The 16,058-nt window shown below is 42.4% G+C and overlaps 1 protein-coding gene across 12 annotated transcripts in view; it reads right to left on the bottom strand.

Moving 5' to 3' along the window:
- Positions 1 to 16,058, bottom strand: part of FBRSL1 (fibrosin like 1) — a 558,388-nt gene that overhangs the window by 288,128 nt on the left and 254,202 nt on the right. For 10 of the 12 annotated variants that reach the window (XM_075041518.1, XM_075041524.1, XM_075041519.1 and 7 more), the window contains exon 4: positions 10,560 to 10,595. The exons of the other annotated variants lie outside the window; for them this stretch is intronic. In XM_075041518.1, coding sequence (XP_074897619.1) covers positions 10,560 to 10,595 — 36 coding nt within the window. The remainder of the gene's footprint in view (positions 1 to 10,559; positions 10,596 to 16,058) is intronic. 12 annotated transcript variants of the gene reach the window in all.

Here is a 16,058-nt window from a genome sequence, read left to right as displayed (position 1 = left end):
ATTTTGAAGAAAAGTAGTATTAAACCATATTCTGCAACTGAAGGTAGGGTGAAACCCCACAGACAACAGTTACGTTTTTACTTGCTCAGCTCTAGCTATTTGTAGAGTGTATGTGATACAAGCCAAAATAAAGCAGTTAACCACTGCAGTTGATGGCAGAGTTTCACCAATCTATTAAAACACGTATATGTTTTACCCGCCTCAATTTAACAATTTTCTTCTTTGTTAATCACCCACTGCTCTGAGTATAATGCTGCATGAGTTAAAAGCACACACTCTGCAGTCTATACTATCCTTCATCTACAGCACTCTAATTGCTACAGTATGTCCAAAAATCATCCTGCTTTGATTAGCTGATTTCCAGGGTAGCACGAACCATTCCAACATCTAGTATGACCATGTCCAGAAAACCTGAGAAACATACCTGATGGCTTCTGAATCAAACCCAAAACTTCTTTTTGCTTACAGATAGCAAAGTACCAGTCTAAAAAATTGAACTGAGGTTTGCAAACACCTAGCATCTACACAGTCCTACCATGTTTCTCAAAGACTGCCAACATCATGAGGCTTTCTGGAGAACTCGTGGTTAATTAATCAGACAAGAAAATTCCTCAGAATACTACAGATCTAGGCCGTAAGTGTTCAGGCACAGGAAGTCTTATCCATCATATAGCACAGAGACCAAATGCAGACAGTAAAGGTATGAATCAGGCTACATTCCTGTAGAAACCACTGCAGACGTGTCCACAATGATGTTACTGTATGCCAATTTTCCATCATTCTGGTTGCAAAACTCTGAATATTCACAACCAGTAGCACAGTAATGCATCTGGAAAGAATCTATAAATAAAGCAGTTAATTCTGTTAAAGTCTAGATGTGATACCATTTGAGTGTGTAACTCAGTAGCACCATATAAGGACCACTAGTGCTTGCTGGATTTTTTTATTATTTTTCTTGAGACACATACTAATGCCATAATCAAAAGCAATTTTGAGCTCAAAACTGACCTCAAGGTTACAAGACTCTATGGCAGACTATTCCTTTTCATTGGAAGTACACTGTACAGCCAAGAAGTTAGCACATACACACCGGATGGACCACAGGGCTAATTAAAAAGCAACTTTGGTGGTTGTATCTGTTCCAAGAGCAGGTTAGTAAACCAAACTTTAAAAAAGTAATGAAACTAAAGGTGCTACAGAAGCAGACAATTTCCACAAAACCAAAGCAGAGCTCAGAGTCATGAACAGTTGTTTTACTCAACCTCAACGCCTTTGAGTTCCTGACCTGTGATGAGCTGAAAAATGAGAGAACAGCTATAATCACTCAAAAACTAAGCTGAAACACTGGGTATTCTGAGCTGGAAGATAAAAATTTCTCCATTAAATTAGTCTCATTGATCAACAGGTTTTAAAACAAGGCTTATAATGATCAACTTTTGGGTACGGCAATGCCTTAATTTCAGAAGTACACCACTGCCTCCCCTAAAGCCATTTGATAAAACAAAGAGCTGAGGAAGAAACAGAGTATATGGCCTTATCGGTTGCCAAATGGTACTGCAAAGGTCTCCTACCCCTACATGATTTGTATCTCATGCACAAGTTACACACAACGGATCCATTTACATTTCTGCCCTTGCCCTGCATTCCCTGGCTTTCTAGAATTGCAGTTGGTCCTTTTGCATCATGTAAGGAGTCTCTTCGAGTTTCATTTATTTGCTATAAAAAGGAGAAAGGACACCTTTCTAAAACGTTACCAGCAAGTCACAGTGACTGGGGCTGGAGTCAACCACAAGGAACTGCGAGGCCGCAACGCTAAGGCAGCGGGAAGTGTAAACACTGACCCTGTGTAGGAAACGTTTCACGTGCCTGACCAGGGTTTCCATCGAAATGCTCCTCTTCCAGCAAAGCAAGTGCTGCAGATGAGAAATCCAGCCTCTTCACACAGGATTTTGCTCTTGCAGCAGGAGCTTAACAGTTCCTAGAAAGGTAGAGCAGGACCCCTGGGCTCCTCCCTGAACCACCTCCTTACAGGACCAAGTGTGGTGCCACTTCTCTGTTCTCTCACCCTTGGGGAATGGAGGAGCGCTGCCTTTGCGCTGCAGACGCAACTATGTGCCCCAAGTATATTTACATTTTAGCAGCCCGCTATATTGCAGCTAGTCTGAAACATGAAGCGAGAACGAAAGAAACCTCAGCCTACAGCAGACTTCCCCCCATTTGCAGTTTTCACAGCAGAGCCACCACACCTTCAGCACGTTACCAAAAGCTTTCTTTGGTGCGAGATCTGACCTGGGATTGCATCTGTTGTTCTGTTAAATTAAAGTTGCATCTTTGCCTTCTGTTAGCACAGGGAAGAAATGGAAGATCTCTCTAGCCTTTAATAACGTATCCCAGTTAAAATACAAAAAGTACACAAAGAAAAAATGCAAGTGATGAAATTGAGTAAAGACCACCGACCTACAGGAAACCTTCCTTATGCTCTGGAGGTACAGTGACTAGTTTTATCATCAACCCAAATAACTCACCCGCTCTAGACTAGTTTATTTCACTGCAGTTTAACACAGGGAAGATCATATGGGGACTGATGAGCAATCAGTCCCTGAGTGTAAGTACAAGAGGGTATTCCACTGAGCTCACAATTAAGTATTTTAAATTTTATAATGCTTTAAGACAATGGATGGTGTTCTCTAATGCCAGTAGCACCCACAAAGTTCATGCACTCAATCCCTTTTCCATGTTGTCTCTTGTTCACCTACTATTAAGACCAACAAAACATGTTGTTCATCTTTTATTTCTACAATAGTATTCTGAGTTAGCGGTGCTGTTATTTCCTCTGCTGCTCCCCTTACACTCCGTGGTTTTGGGTGCAGGTTTCTGCAAGGGCTTACTGAGATATGAGATAAAACAAGAGAGTGTGAACCCCTATTCCCCCCCGCCACCCCCCCGTGAATTTCTTCCGAGGAACCTACCGCAGCACCCAGCACAACAAACAGCAGTGCGCTCTGGCAGCCCTCAGAAATGGGCTATTTTAACCCCTTGTCTAGTTATAAAACCATAGCACTGCCAATTCTCACTGCACAAGACTATTAGAGAACTACAGAAAAATCAAAAGCAAATCCCCCAAGAGGCCCCACACTTAACCCCTGTTCATTGTGCTCATCAGGTAAATAGCCCTGATTCTAATCAACCGCCTGTTTTAATCATCTTTTGTTGGCTTTGGTAAAGGGAAAGGAAAGAAAGTTAAAACAAGGCAATAGATTGTAAGGAAAGAGAGCCATGAGAGCAAATAACAACGTGAAAACAGCTGAGACAGACAAGCAAATACCTCGCCCTATTACACAAAGAAAGCTACAGCATACATATGACACAACTGCCTCAGGACTGTCTTAATCAAAAAGGTCCAGAAATAAAGACTAGATAGTCTCAAAATCCTTTGCCTTTCCTCTTCAGCAGGATGTAATCCTTTCCAGGCTGGTGAATTCAAGATGGATTTAGGACGACTCTTCATTTTAGTGTGCAAGGCCAGTGACAGCAAGGTCATCCTACCCCAAAAGCCAAGGAGCTCTGGGAATTTTGGGGATGTGTCTGTATAACAATAGCATCTTTCTAGTCAGATTACAGATTTGTTCCACAACCCGCCCCAAGCTGAACTGAGGGCAATGGCAGGGGAGATTAAAAACACGGGCAAAAATCACACAGAAGTCATATGCCCTGTCCCTCAAGGGGCTTGCAGGGGCTTGCGGTGTCAGCTGGCTGTGCTTCCCCCGCAGCTGAGGGGTTTATGGAAATCAGCATCATCCTGTCCCGCTCCGGCCACAGGGACAAAGGGGCACCACTGCTGGTACAGCTACGCCGGGAGCCTCCAAGGCAGCCCCTCTGCCAAGGCCACTGGTTCAGGCAGACTGAAATTCAGCCAGAGAGGGCCCTTTGTGCTTACTTAGGGCTGCGGAGATGAGTGAAAAATTATGGGACTTTTAATCCTAATTGAAAGCAGAGGTCATCTAAGAAGAAACAGACTTTCAGAAAAGGGAACTTCTAAAGGAAAATGTAAGGAAGTTCACAGACTTCAGTATTTGTAAAGCTGAAGTATGTAGTTTATTTATGTTTGTACTTCTGCTTACGCTTTTCATGGGACATTTCAAAAACCCTCAAGAGCTCCCACGGATCTGGAATAATACATGCACTAATTACTCAACAGCGTTTGAGCTCATGGGTTATAGGACAGCCTCTGGAGTCAAGGGGCCAGCTCCTTGTCTGGCTTACAGCAACCCGGCTCCATCCCACATGGCACTCGGAGCAAACAAACTTCATTTATTCAGTGAACTCGGCTTGTCCAGGTGAATTCCAATATGGGGATAGTTCTTGTAAAGAGAGGCTATTTAGGAACACATGAAAAGAAAACCAGCAGAGGTTAAATGCTTTGGATTGACACCCACCATTATACTCCTGGTGCTCTAACATTCCTCCGTAGAGGGAGAACTCCTTTCAAAATTCTTTGTTTCTATTACATAGTATTATTTTTCTATTATTTTTAATAATTTGTGCTGTCCTTGCTCTTACAGGCCACATCACTTTATTATAGTCCCTTTTTCTTTTCTCTTTCTAACAGAGTATCTGTCTTCAAAGAAGACATAGTATTGCTCCACCTGAAGGGGACGTATCTGCCATTCTTTTTCTTGTCCAGAAGAAAAAGACAATTACAGTCCCTCTTTTAACTTGGCATCATGGCAAAATGAGATTGATACTTATTTTCGAATTAATACTCCCCTATCCATAAATCTTGTCCAGAAAATCTTGCTCATGTTGCCAGCCCACAGGCACACTATTGTAGGAAATACATATTAAATTCACTTTTATCATTTAACTTTGGCTCCAGCTCAAGGAGTTTTAGATTCATAACAAGAGCCCTGTTTCCAATATTGATTTTTGGCAAAGAAAAATGCTAATTTATCAGAGGTCCTAAAATACGATGAATTTTCCAGCCCAGCTAAGAAATGTTACCTACCTACAGAGGAGAAATTTTTCATTAGCGTATGACAGATTGGCAGGTGGAGAAACCCCATTAGTTACAATTCAAGTTTGCCTCTGGTCACTGAGCGTGCTTCCACACCCATGAGCTGAAGCACACTCGAGAATTCCCAATCAGAAGTATTATATGCTTCATAGCAATAATTTTGTTAACCTTTATGTAGAAATTTATCCTTCTCAGGACACCAGTTTCTCCATGGCAATCTCAAAGATGGCAAGGTATATAATCACCTGGGGTCTTGGACCACGCTCCATGTAGGAAGTGGTACTGACTTAAGCTCTGTACAGAAAAGATGATGTTGAAGGTGCTTTTCCCAGTCTGACAATTTGGTCCCCAGCCTGAAAACACAGAGCATCCTTGAAGCACAGAGCGGATCAGGGGAATGCTGCTGGAGTGATCTTCAGCAAGCTTCTGTAACCATTACACGGGAACAGTGAACCTGCCTGTGCACGCACTGAGGATTTCTGGCGTGGGAACAGCCTCCTTAGCAGGGACCATCTGTTTCAGAGTTTCACAGAACTGCATTGAGCTGGCACAAAACTAAAACAGGCCATGAAAAGAGCTTTACAGGGTATATGAGGGTATATAAACCTGCAAAGAGTCAACAGTTCCTAGGCTGATGATTACCTAGCACTCCGCAGTCAATTCATATCTGTCCTCCTTCCCACTGAGCTCATTACACTGGACACCACCTCCATGCTGTAAATCAGGTGAATCACAGATCAGTACTCGCTGTCCCGGCGAGTGTGCTCACAGGTACAAGCTAAAAAGATCTGAGCGGGGTAAGGTGGTCATGGGCAGCTGTGTTGGGCGACAGCTCACTGTACAGCAACATCAGGTGCACAGCAGAGGAGAGGAGTCCGGGAAGGCTATAAAGATCATCACCAGCAACTGGAAAGCCAGTTCCAAAAATCAACAACATAATTTGAGAGAAACAGTCAGGAAGGAGCAGACTAGGGTACAGGCAGACGGTGCAGCAGGGCTCAGGGTGCCCAAAGCCTATCCAGTGCTTGCCTACACCACCTCAGGTTCCAGCTTCATCTGGGTAACAAGATAATCGTTCTCAGGCTACATCACCAAGCAGAAGGAAAGAAGGTTGCAGATAGCACTAAGCTGACTCTGGATGACCCAAGTGTCTCTGCTAGCCTTATGGTGTTTTGCACGTTTCTTTCTATCCACGAGCTGCAGTCTAAGTTATCTGAGACACTGGTTTCCGGCGCTCAACAAGGAAGATGTAAAATCAACAGAATTTGATGAGCTGCCAGGGATTTGACTAGGCTGCAAAGACTTTGATATTTTACAGAAGCTCAGAATAAAAATCAGCTGCCGCTGTTGCCAAGTATATGTTACTGTTTTTGTTAAAAAAAAAAAATAAAAATCTTCCAAGAACAAATAAAGCCAAACAAAGACGTCTCATCCTCCTGTACTTTTGTTCCAAGGTACATTCAGACAGGTTGGTCCACTGGCTATCCATTTGCCGTATGCTTTCAAGTTTATTCTTTTATTCCCTCCCACATTTTAGCCCCTTCCATTTCAGAAGAGGATCAGCTGCACAGATGCTCCATAAATAAACTATATGATTTATCGGAAGAGGTTTTTTGTTTATTTTTTTTATGCTACCACATATTCCCAGTTCTATCCTTTTCCATGCTCTCTACAAAGCTGAGTCAAGTTCAACTCCATCTTGCATTTGTCTATATAATGTGCTCAACCTTATAAACAATTGCAACTTTTTAGACATTAATAACAAACTGTATGTACTAACTTTATGTTCATTGTAACTACTTTCTAACTATGTTAGGTCCTAAATTGACTTAACTATCAGGAATAACTTTGAAGGAATGGTCCACAGGGTAGATATGTATCAGTGATACACAGAAACCTCAACATACAGCTAATTTCTAATTCTCTGCTTATTTTTTAACAAATCAGTGCCTTTTCAGGTAGACAGACCTCTCATCCTGTTACCAAAAAGAAAATCTGTTTTGTCTGCTCAGAGGACAGACAGACCTTTCTGACTAAAATCACTAATCTCATTTGTGTGTGCAGGAAGTGTGACAAATGGCTAGAGTAGTTTATCACACGTCTGTAACCATCAAGTCATAAAAGGAAAAAGATATTAACCTCCATAAACAAACTAGCATTCTATTTCTCAGCACAGCGGAAGTATACATTTAATAAGATAAGGATATGAAACACATGCTACTGATGAGATAAGGAACTTGCAGAAACAGTACAGACATAGATATGTCTCCTGTTATCCAAGTGAAAGTAAACGCCATTCAAAACTTATTTTGGGAACTATATTTATAAGAAATTTTGTCTGTGATATCTACAGATAGACTGTGAAACTATGTGCCAAGTCACTGTTAACGCTATTTTTGAGGCTACAATTTAAATCCAGGTGCAGCTGAAGTTAACCAGAGGTTATGTGGTAACTCCAATGAGACCAGAATCTCATGGAGTTATTTCAAGCATGGTCCTTATTTAGGACTTAATGTTAACATTCACTTAACGTTCCATGGGAAGCCTGAAGTCAATGAAGTTGTTGGAATATTCAGCACTCAGGACTTATTATTTAGACACTTGCATCTAGTTTTCTTCTTAACTCTAGCTCCAGAGTCTGTACCTTATATACGAGCAGTTTGCCAAGGTTTTCAACATTAGCCTGCTCTGACTGCACAGACGGGCCTTGCTTGCCTTCTCTCTGCAGTCCAGCTGGATGAGCTGAACCTTGGATTGAGATTTTTTCATACAAGATTACTACCACAGGTTTTAAGTCCTCTTTTTGCAAATGCACATTTCCTTAAAACGTGCATTTTCTACAAATATTTCTGAAAGAAAACATCTCTGCAAGGATGGCTGAAGCAAGTGAATGGTAAAGTGTGCAGATTCAAAACGAGCTAATTAAAAATGAACACGCACAAAATAGTTTGTGGTATTTAAACAGCTGCTTATGAAACCCAGTACAAGAACTTCACCGAGTAACGAGATATATTATCATTCCGCAAGTGACAGTCTTCCACAACACAAGCCGTGCATAGATATCAGAAGGAGCACTCAATACAAGAACGGTGTCTCCATCATGCCTCCTGCTAGCACTATTTTTCATCATGCTTTCACCATGTCTGGCAAACAACCTATTTGATGTAAACAGGGGCAGAGCCAAAACACTGACTTAGTGTTTCACATACAGCTGCTTTCATGAGAAAATGAAAACTGTTACAAGATATTATGGACAACCCCTGGTTTGGGGCCAGTTGTCTTGAACCGGTGGTTTGAACATCTCTCTGCCACCTGGGAGAATCAGCTTCCAATGCAGGTCTGGGCCAGCGAGGTCTGGCAGTGCTGGAAGTGATAGTCTCTGCCTTATGCTAAATCAATTTAGAGCAGCATCGGAGTCTTAAGGGAAATGGTCAGCCTCAACAGCTGGTACATGGTGAGGCAGAAGGCAGTTTAATAGGGAAAATGACAACCCATAAGGAAAAGCAACCCCAGCTCACACTACTCATGATCTCAAAATACTGCCTTGGCACACAGAAAGCTCCTACCTCCCTTGAGAAGTTATGGGTTGGCTAAATAAAAGAACCTTGTCCCCACACATGCACAGAGAAGGAGCTAGAAATTTTTGCAAAATTATTTCTCCGAGAGACAAGAGTAAATTTCTTAACAGCCAGCAATGGAGGAAAACAGTCCTATGATTTATTGGCCTTGAGACTCTAAAAAGAATTCTTTGGCCTTTTTCCATTAAGATTTCGCAACCTATGTTATAGCCAGTGGGAAATTGTTTAATTCCCAAACCATGCCCTCAGTCATAAAATCTGTGAAGACGATTCATTATTATTTATGTGGTGCCACAGGCATGCATGGCATTTTACAGACGAATAGAAGATACAGCATCTGCCTTTAGAAGCTTAGGTGAATCTAACTGTTCACATGTATGGGAAGCAGCGCTCAACTGGTCCTAGAGCAAACAATCCTCATCACTCAACAAATTAAGTAATGATACTCACCTGGGATGCTGGAAAGATTTAGACAGGAGGATATTTAGGAGACATATGTGTCATTCCTGTCTAAAAATTTGTGACATTATTTCATTAAAACCGTAAGACTTTTCACGTCATATGGTATTTTGTAATGGCTTTATGATTAAAATGTACTTATTCTTGTATTATGAAGTTCTGATAATATGTATGAGAGGATGCAACAGTGTTGCTATGAAATCAGACCATAAATTCTGCGCTGCCTAGCAATTTTTTCTCTGTGTGCACAGCACTGGGTAGAAGCTCACAGATTCCATCATACAACTCTAAACACACAACATAAATTATTGAAAGAAAATCATTCAAGTGATTATTGCAAAAAACCCTGTGTATCAGGTCTCCACATCAACTTCCTGAAGTATATAAAATCCACCCTTGTTCTGGTCTACGAAAAGTGAGCAGTTACAGCTCTTGGTAGGAAAGAGTTTGGGACCCTTCACCTAGAAGGCAAAACTTTATCGTGGCAGAGGTTGTGAAAACAGTAATTATTGTCAATAAGTGTAGGCAGGAATTGTTAGATGGACTGAGACATTCTCGTTCAGATTTGCATACAAGATTAGCGTATGCCTTCATCTTAACAACGTCTGCAATAGCAATGAGGGTATACATGACATTGGCTGAACAAACGGGGTATCGTAACAGGTATCTAAATGCCATACATTTGTTATGAGAGTCAGATACAATACGATTCCAGGAATTCTCATGTTGACATTGCTAAGCCACTCACACCCTCTCCTATTTCTTATTAACATATACAATAAGGTCTGTGCGCCTGCCTTTTTGGACAGCTGAGCAGCAAAGGTACCCAAAATAAACAATTATACCACCTCTACATAGAAGAAATGTCATTAATGCACATCCAAATAAGGTACATGTGAACAGCAATGGTCAATTACATTGCATACATATGCAGATGTGTCCTGGCCCTGTAACACCAGCCCTAGAACACTGGCACCTATGGCACTCCTGCGAAGAAAACACCAGCAACACACTCCTCTGAAAACAAAGGAGCTTGTTTTATAACTCAGAGCTTATAAATAAGAGAATATTGACTTTTTTTATTCACAGCGGTGAGGGTCACAATTCCTCTTAAGATGGAGTAATTTTGTCCTTGATTCTTGTATTTAACGCACAAATGAAAACCTGATGGGGGAGGGAGGAGAAGAGGGAAGCATCTCCCACTGGTGTTGAAAAACCTCCCCACTCATGTCTTCTAATTCTCAGGAGGTGACTATCTAGCTGAAATCCACTACAAAACACCGCCCCCCCCCCCTCCTTATAAGCATAAAATTAAATTGAAGAAGGCCCCAGACTAATGCGCTCTAACATGTCAGGGCTGTCCCCTGCCAGGTGCGTGACAGTCCGGCATTCTAACCCTAGTCTTTAGGTTCTGCATTTCTTTCATGTCAGTGGATATGCAATAGGTAGTGTAAACCTCTGCAGTCAACATCAACAGAAGTGAAAGAATTAGCTGTAAAATGACTTACGGAGTAGCCTCTTCCTGAAAGCGATTGAGCAGAACTCTGTGGGAGGAAACAATATGCCACAGTAAGTAATGCAAGAGATTCTGTGTAATGTAAGATAAGAATCATTTTGCGATTCCCTCCCCCAGCCCAGTATTCCTTAGGGGAGAACTTCACAACCAGAGCGCCTCAAATGATCTTCTGACATTCTGCATGCTGCCACAGGAATAACAGCAAAAGAGCATTTCCAGGTGAGGGCTCCGGGGCTATTTCAGACAAGGGTTTCATAAGCTAGAGCAGGGCTTTGACAGCACCTCCCAGCTAAGGTAAAAGCTCTGAGCGTGGGATATGTCTTCATAGCAGCAGAGTACGCATTGTGAACCGTCCCTCTTCGGTACATAACGGCAGCTTCCAAGGAACAGCACACGTGTAAGGATGCTCTCCTGAATCGGGGCTGCACATTTTGCCTCATCGACTCCAACTTTCAATCATGTAACTGTATATCCCACCTTCCATTCCCCTCTATGAATTTGTGAGCCTCCAGCCTTCATTGCTGCAGTATTACCATATGACAACTCTATCTGAAACAATAGCAGCAAAGCACTAATTTATCATCTCTCAGAGCTTTAATAAGCATTCTGTCCCTTTAGAATAAGTTAAGTTACATTGTTTAATCCTGCTCTTCATTTCAGCTCCTCCTGCTCCTTTCTCTACCACATCCTTACCTCTTTCACAGGCTGCTAAATTATTTGGTTCTTTTCCTTTTCATTACACCACCTCCAGTCACTTGGATCCCTTTCCCCTCTCTACAAAGTAAGACTGTCGAGCTGCTGTTTTTCACTGGCAGTGGCTTTCTTGAAGCAGCTAAATGAATTCTACCCCTATCTCCAGCTGCTGCTATACGCCTTCTTTTCGGAAATTAAAAAGAAGCCGGGAACAGTGGTGGCATATGACACCACATGACCCAGAAAGTACTCTGCAGGCCAATTTCCAAGTGTGATTTATAATCATGATGCCTTAGCTACGTGATTTTATTAAACAAGATTCAGGGAGTCTTAGCAGTCCCGTTTCCAAGACTGATGTTCTAGTGGGTACCAAAGCCTGAACAAAAGTACTGAATTGTTGCAGGCTGATCTTGAAGATTGTTTGTCTTTTTGCAGCAGTGCCAGAAGTTATCGTGTTACTAAATCACCACAACAGCACAATACCCCCAAAGAGATTGATGCAAACTGATTGCAGGTTACTGCAAATACTTGTAATTTTCCACCAGTAAGATAACCATTCCTTTGTACTACCAGTTTGCAAACCTTTTTGATCAGAAGATACCTAGATACACGCAGAAACCTTTCCAGACTCCTGCACTCCATGGAAGACTTGATCGCCTTGTCGGTCTGCCCATGCACGCTCTGTGCCACTGTCTTGCAACTGCCCTGGACATCAGAGAAGCAATTTGCCAGCTAAGTGCCCGTGGAGGAAATCTTCCAAAGCGAAGAAGAGACAACAGCAAAGCCCTACAACTAAGTGAGTGTGGTGCTGGAGGAAGGAGGGCTCCCCATTAACCCTCTCACCAGCTGGCACAGGAACCAGGGTGCCAGACGGAAGGAAAGCTGTGGCACAGCTCTTCACAGGTCTTACACGCAGGTTTGCAGCCACTGTGTGACTGGGTGCCAGACCCCATCCCTGGCACACAACACCTGCACCTCTGTCCTGGTGTCAGGAGACCTCTGTTCTGCAGAAAAAGGACAGCCTTCACAGGGGAGTCTGAGATAGCAATAAGAAACCGCTAACAGCATTTGACTTTCCACCTTTTGCATCCTGCACGTTGATTTAGCCTCTGCCTTCAAACACTACAAAAAAGTAGAGAGTTATTTATAAACCTCTTTGGTGCAAACGGCCCAGAAATAAAGCTACAGACTGGTGAAATGAAGGGCAGCAGCATTTATCTCTGTTTTTGAGAAACTAAGACAAACCTATCCCTCCCTCTAAATACTTTAAACAAACAAACAACTCATGGAATTCAGCCTTGTATAGAAAAAAGGTTAAGAACAATATCCTGCTATCTACAGAAGTATGTTGAACAGCTGAACACAATTATCTGTTTTGACACTTTGGATAGCTTGATCAGGCAGTTCACCTAAAGTACACATGGAAATGAGGAGAAGGCCAATTACCTGCTTGGAGAGGTGGGAGGAGGAAAGGAGAGGGGCTGGCAGTTCTCAGTCTCCCCACTCCCCCCTCCCCCCTCAACTCAGTTTTAACAAAGACTGACAAGGTCTAACAAATTGGAAATAATAACCAAAAACAGCAACAAGAGGTTTCATTAGAAGCTTCTCTCTAGGGAAACAGCCTCTCAGAGCATTTTCACTTTAACAGTTATTTTCAATTATGTGCGCGCCCAAAATATTTTCCCAGAATAGAGCAGACCCTTGGACAACAAACTCAAATGCACTAACAAGAGACCTGCTTTTCTTAGATATCTTTCAGGCACCCCAAGCTGTCCAAGAACCCCAGGAATGTGCAGACCACTGATTCAAAACCACTGAGTAGAAAACAATAAAAAGAGTTGCTGAATAAAAGTGTTACATCAGAAATAATTAAAAATGAATGGCAATTTACTCTGGCATTTCTCACATCTAAGAACTTCTTCCTCCCTTACAAGTTTTAACATTACATTTCCTGGAAATCAGGGGGGGAAAAGGGGTCCCCCCCCGAATTTTTGTTGCCTGTATAAAGTTAGTAACTGGTGAATACTTTGGATTCAACTTGTAAAATCCTTTCCAACAATTAGGTTTATGCACAGCCATGTCCCACGCTCTCCAGAGCTGTTTGCATGCATTTTTCTGCACATCTAACAAACCGCTATTGCTTTCTTGGTTAGCCGGGAACACTGTGGGCTCTTTAGGAGGATCCATACCAATCACCACATGTAGAAACTTTGAAAGCCCCAGCTAATATCAGCTATGAGTGCCAGAGCCGAACAGTTTGCATGCAACTGTGATGGATGTTCCTAAAGAAAAAAATCTTTGAGGGTTGATATAAACATAGCTCAATCCATATGTCTCTATATCAAGATCAAATAATGAGAAAAGTAATCAATCGTGGCTGCAAATATAAGAAATCTTAGTGGAAGTTTAACTTGGCATCTACCCAAAGTTGAAGAAACCTCCTTTGACTGAGTCCTTGCCTGGCAAGAGCAGTTACTGGGGCAAATCTTCAGCTGGAATGACTTACAGAGGCTCTTACCTACAAGATAGGAGCGCTTACATGGAGGGCCGTCATAAAATTCTTATTCTCAAAATAGTCTATTTGCTATTTTGGTCAATCTTCTCCTTGCCTGAAGGTACCTCAAGCAGCAGGGTACAATGGTTACTGCGGTACCTAGCGAGCCACATTCATGTTAGTGCTGCACTGACCAGCACAGCACCTGCCTGGTAGCTTTGGTTCACCTGAGACCAAAACCCAAACCAGCGCTTACTGCTTCAACCCAGGCACCCAAGCAGGCTCAGTTCTGGCCTTCAAACACTGTCTGAAGAAAGCATCGCAGGCAGGAAAGATGCAGCCAAACATGCAACTCCACGAGAGAGGACCATGACCCCACCTGGCCAACTTTCTGCAGCCAGATGCAGGAACAACTACCTTTCCAAAAGCCTTCGCATCTGCAAAACCCGACACTGCAGAAGAAGTAGGAAATGGGGAGAGCGACGTGCCCACAGCACCCAAGTGCTGGCCACTCAGAGCAGGCAGGGGCCAGTGGGCACGGTCTGCCAGCCCTCTGGAGAAGCCAACGCAGCAGATGCCTCCACGCCGAGCTTGCAGACGCTGCTCCCCTTGGCTGCAGCTGCCACGTGAAGCAATCCCTAGCAGAGCCTTGGGGAGGGCAGAGGTCCTCTCTGCCTGGCTTGAGCACCGGCTTTTGTGCCTCTTGTGCTTCTTTCAGCCCTGTCTGGAATACCCTGGGTTTCTAAGGGAGACTGTTACTAGTTAGAGGCGAAATGAGTGTGGTCTATGCATTTAATGACGCTTAAGTAGAACTACAGTGCTAGATGGCATTTGTGCATAAAGATAAATGGCTTATAATATTTTGCAGATGATGTGCTCTTTTACAACTAAAGATTTTTGGTTCCTTTTAAGCCCAAGGTTAAAAACAAAACCAGACAGCACAGACAAGGCATTTCAGTTATGTCACAGAGTGAATTACTTCTACCCTGGGATAGCTCTCGTGTTAATTACACTGGATATAAAAAAATACACCTTTCTGGCAGCAAAGACAAAATCTTACTGTTGAAAGACTCTACTATCCCCTCACCGATGTCCTTGAGAGTTTCAGTTACACTGCAATCTACAATTGTATTTAAAAGATTTCTTCCTTTATTCCTGATAAACACTGTGATTGCAATTTAGAAAAGAAAATCATGACAAGATCTCACCAATAACCTTCAGCAGGTTTTCCAAGATCGTCTATTAAATTGACAGGAAAAGTTATTTCCCTTGTATAAATAAAAGCATGGCCTTCCACTGTTCTCACGATGCAAAAGAAATCAAGACACCCTCTGTTCCATTTCTTAAAGCCATTGGGTTATTTACTGAATTAGAATGACAGTAGGAAGAGCTTTAAAATCCAGTAATAATCAAGGTAATAGGGCACCTCAAGCCAATTCCCCACTCTCAATCGGTCAGGCAGATTTCAACTTGGATCTTTTGTATCCTTGACACATGAACTAACTATAAGGGGATTAGATAAAAGCAAGTGATGGCAGCATGACCACAAAATTAGCTGTTGTTTTTAATATTCACTTCCCTCCTCTTTGGTTAAAAGACCTAAATCAACATATTCCATAAACGTCAAGAATTCATTCCAGCTTTTCCGAAATGTGCCACTTTTGTTGGCTGAAACCAAAAACTATATTAAGTACCTCCAAGTCAGCTGTTGAAATAGGCATTTTGGGCAAATAGCTATTCCTACGTGGGCACAGGACAGTCCCTAGAAAGAGCCTCCTAGCACTATTATTACTACCACCCCCATATTAGTTTGGAAACTGAGGCAGAGAAAGACTTACACAGGCCCAGTGTCACCCAAGGAATCCCCAGCAGAGGAGGGAACTGATGCAGACTTCCCAGCTCCTATTTAATGCCTAACCTTGCCTTGCCAAATCACAGGCCCAAACCTATCACATGGCCTAATGCCACAAGCCTGATTTGGTTGATTAGCATTCAGCAGAGTTAATCAATGATATGGAGAGAACTAATTTTTAATTATCTTCCATAGCATTTTTTCAGGATGAAAACTCACCTCAGCTGTAGCTGTCTTCCACTATTTCTCAGTTACCCCGATTCTGCAGTCAGATAGGACTGAGGCATAAGGAAGCATGCATGTTTACCTGTCCACCTGGTCATTTATAGAACACTCAACAGCAGAATATTGGTTCAGCTTTGAATACCAGAGAAATCTAGTATTTCCTTTCCAAGCAAGTCCCTTAGAAAACTCAAATGTCTTGGAATAAGAGGAGTAAGTGGGGAGGAGGG

This window comes from Buteo buteo, chromosome 11 (genome assembly GCF_964188355.1).
Source record: "Buteo buteo chromosome 11, bButBut1.hap1.1, whole genome shotgun sequence".
NCBI lineage: Eukaryota > Metazoa > Chordata > Aves > Accipitriformes > Accipitridae > Buteo > Buteo buteo.
Note: the sequence above shows the minus strand (reverse complement) of the source record. Positions and strands in the feature narration are given on the sequence as shown.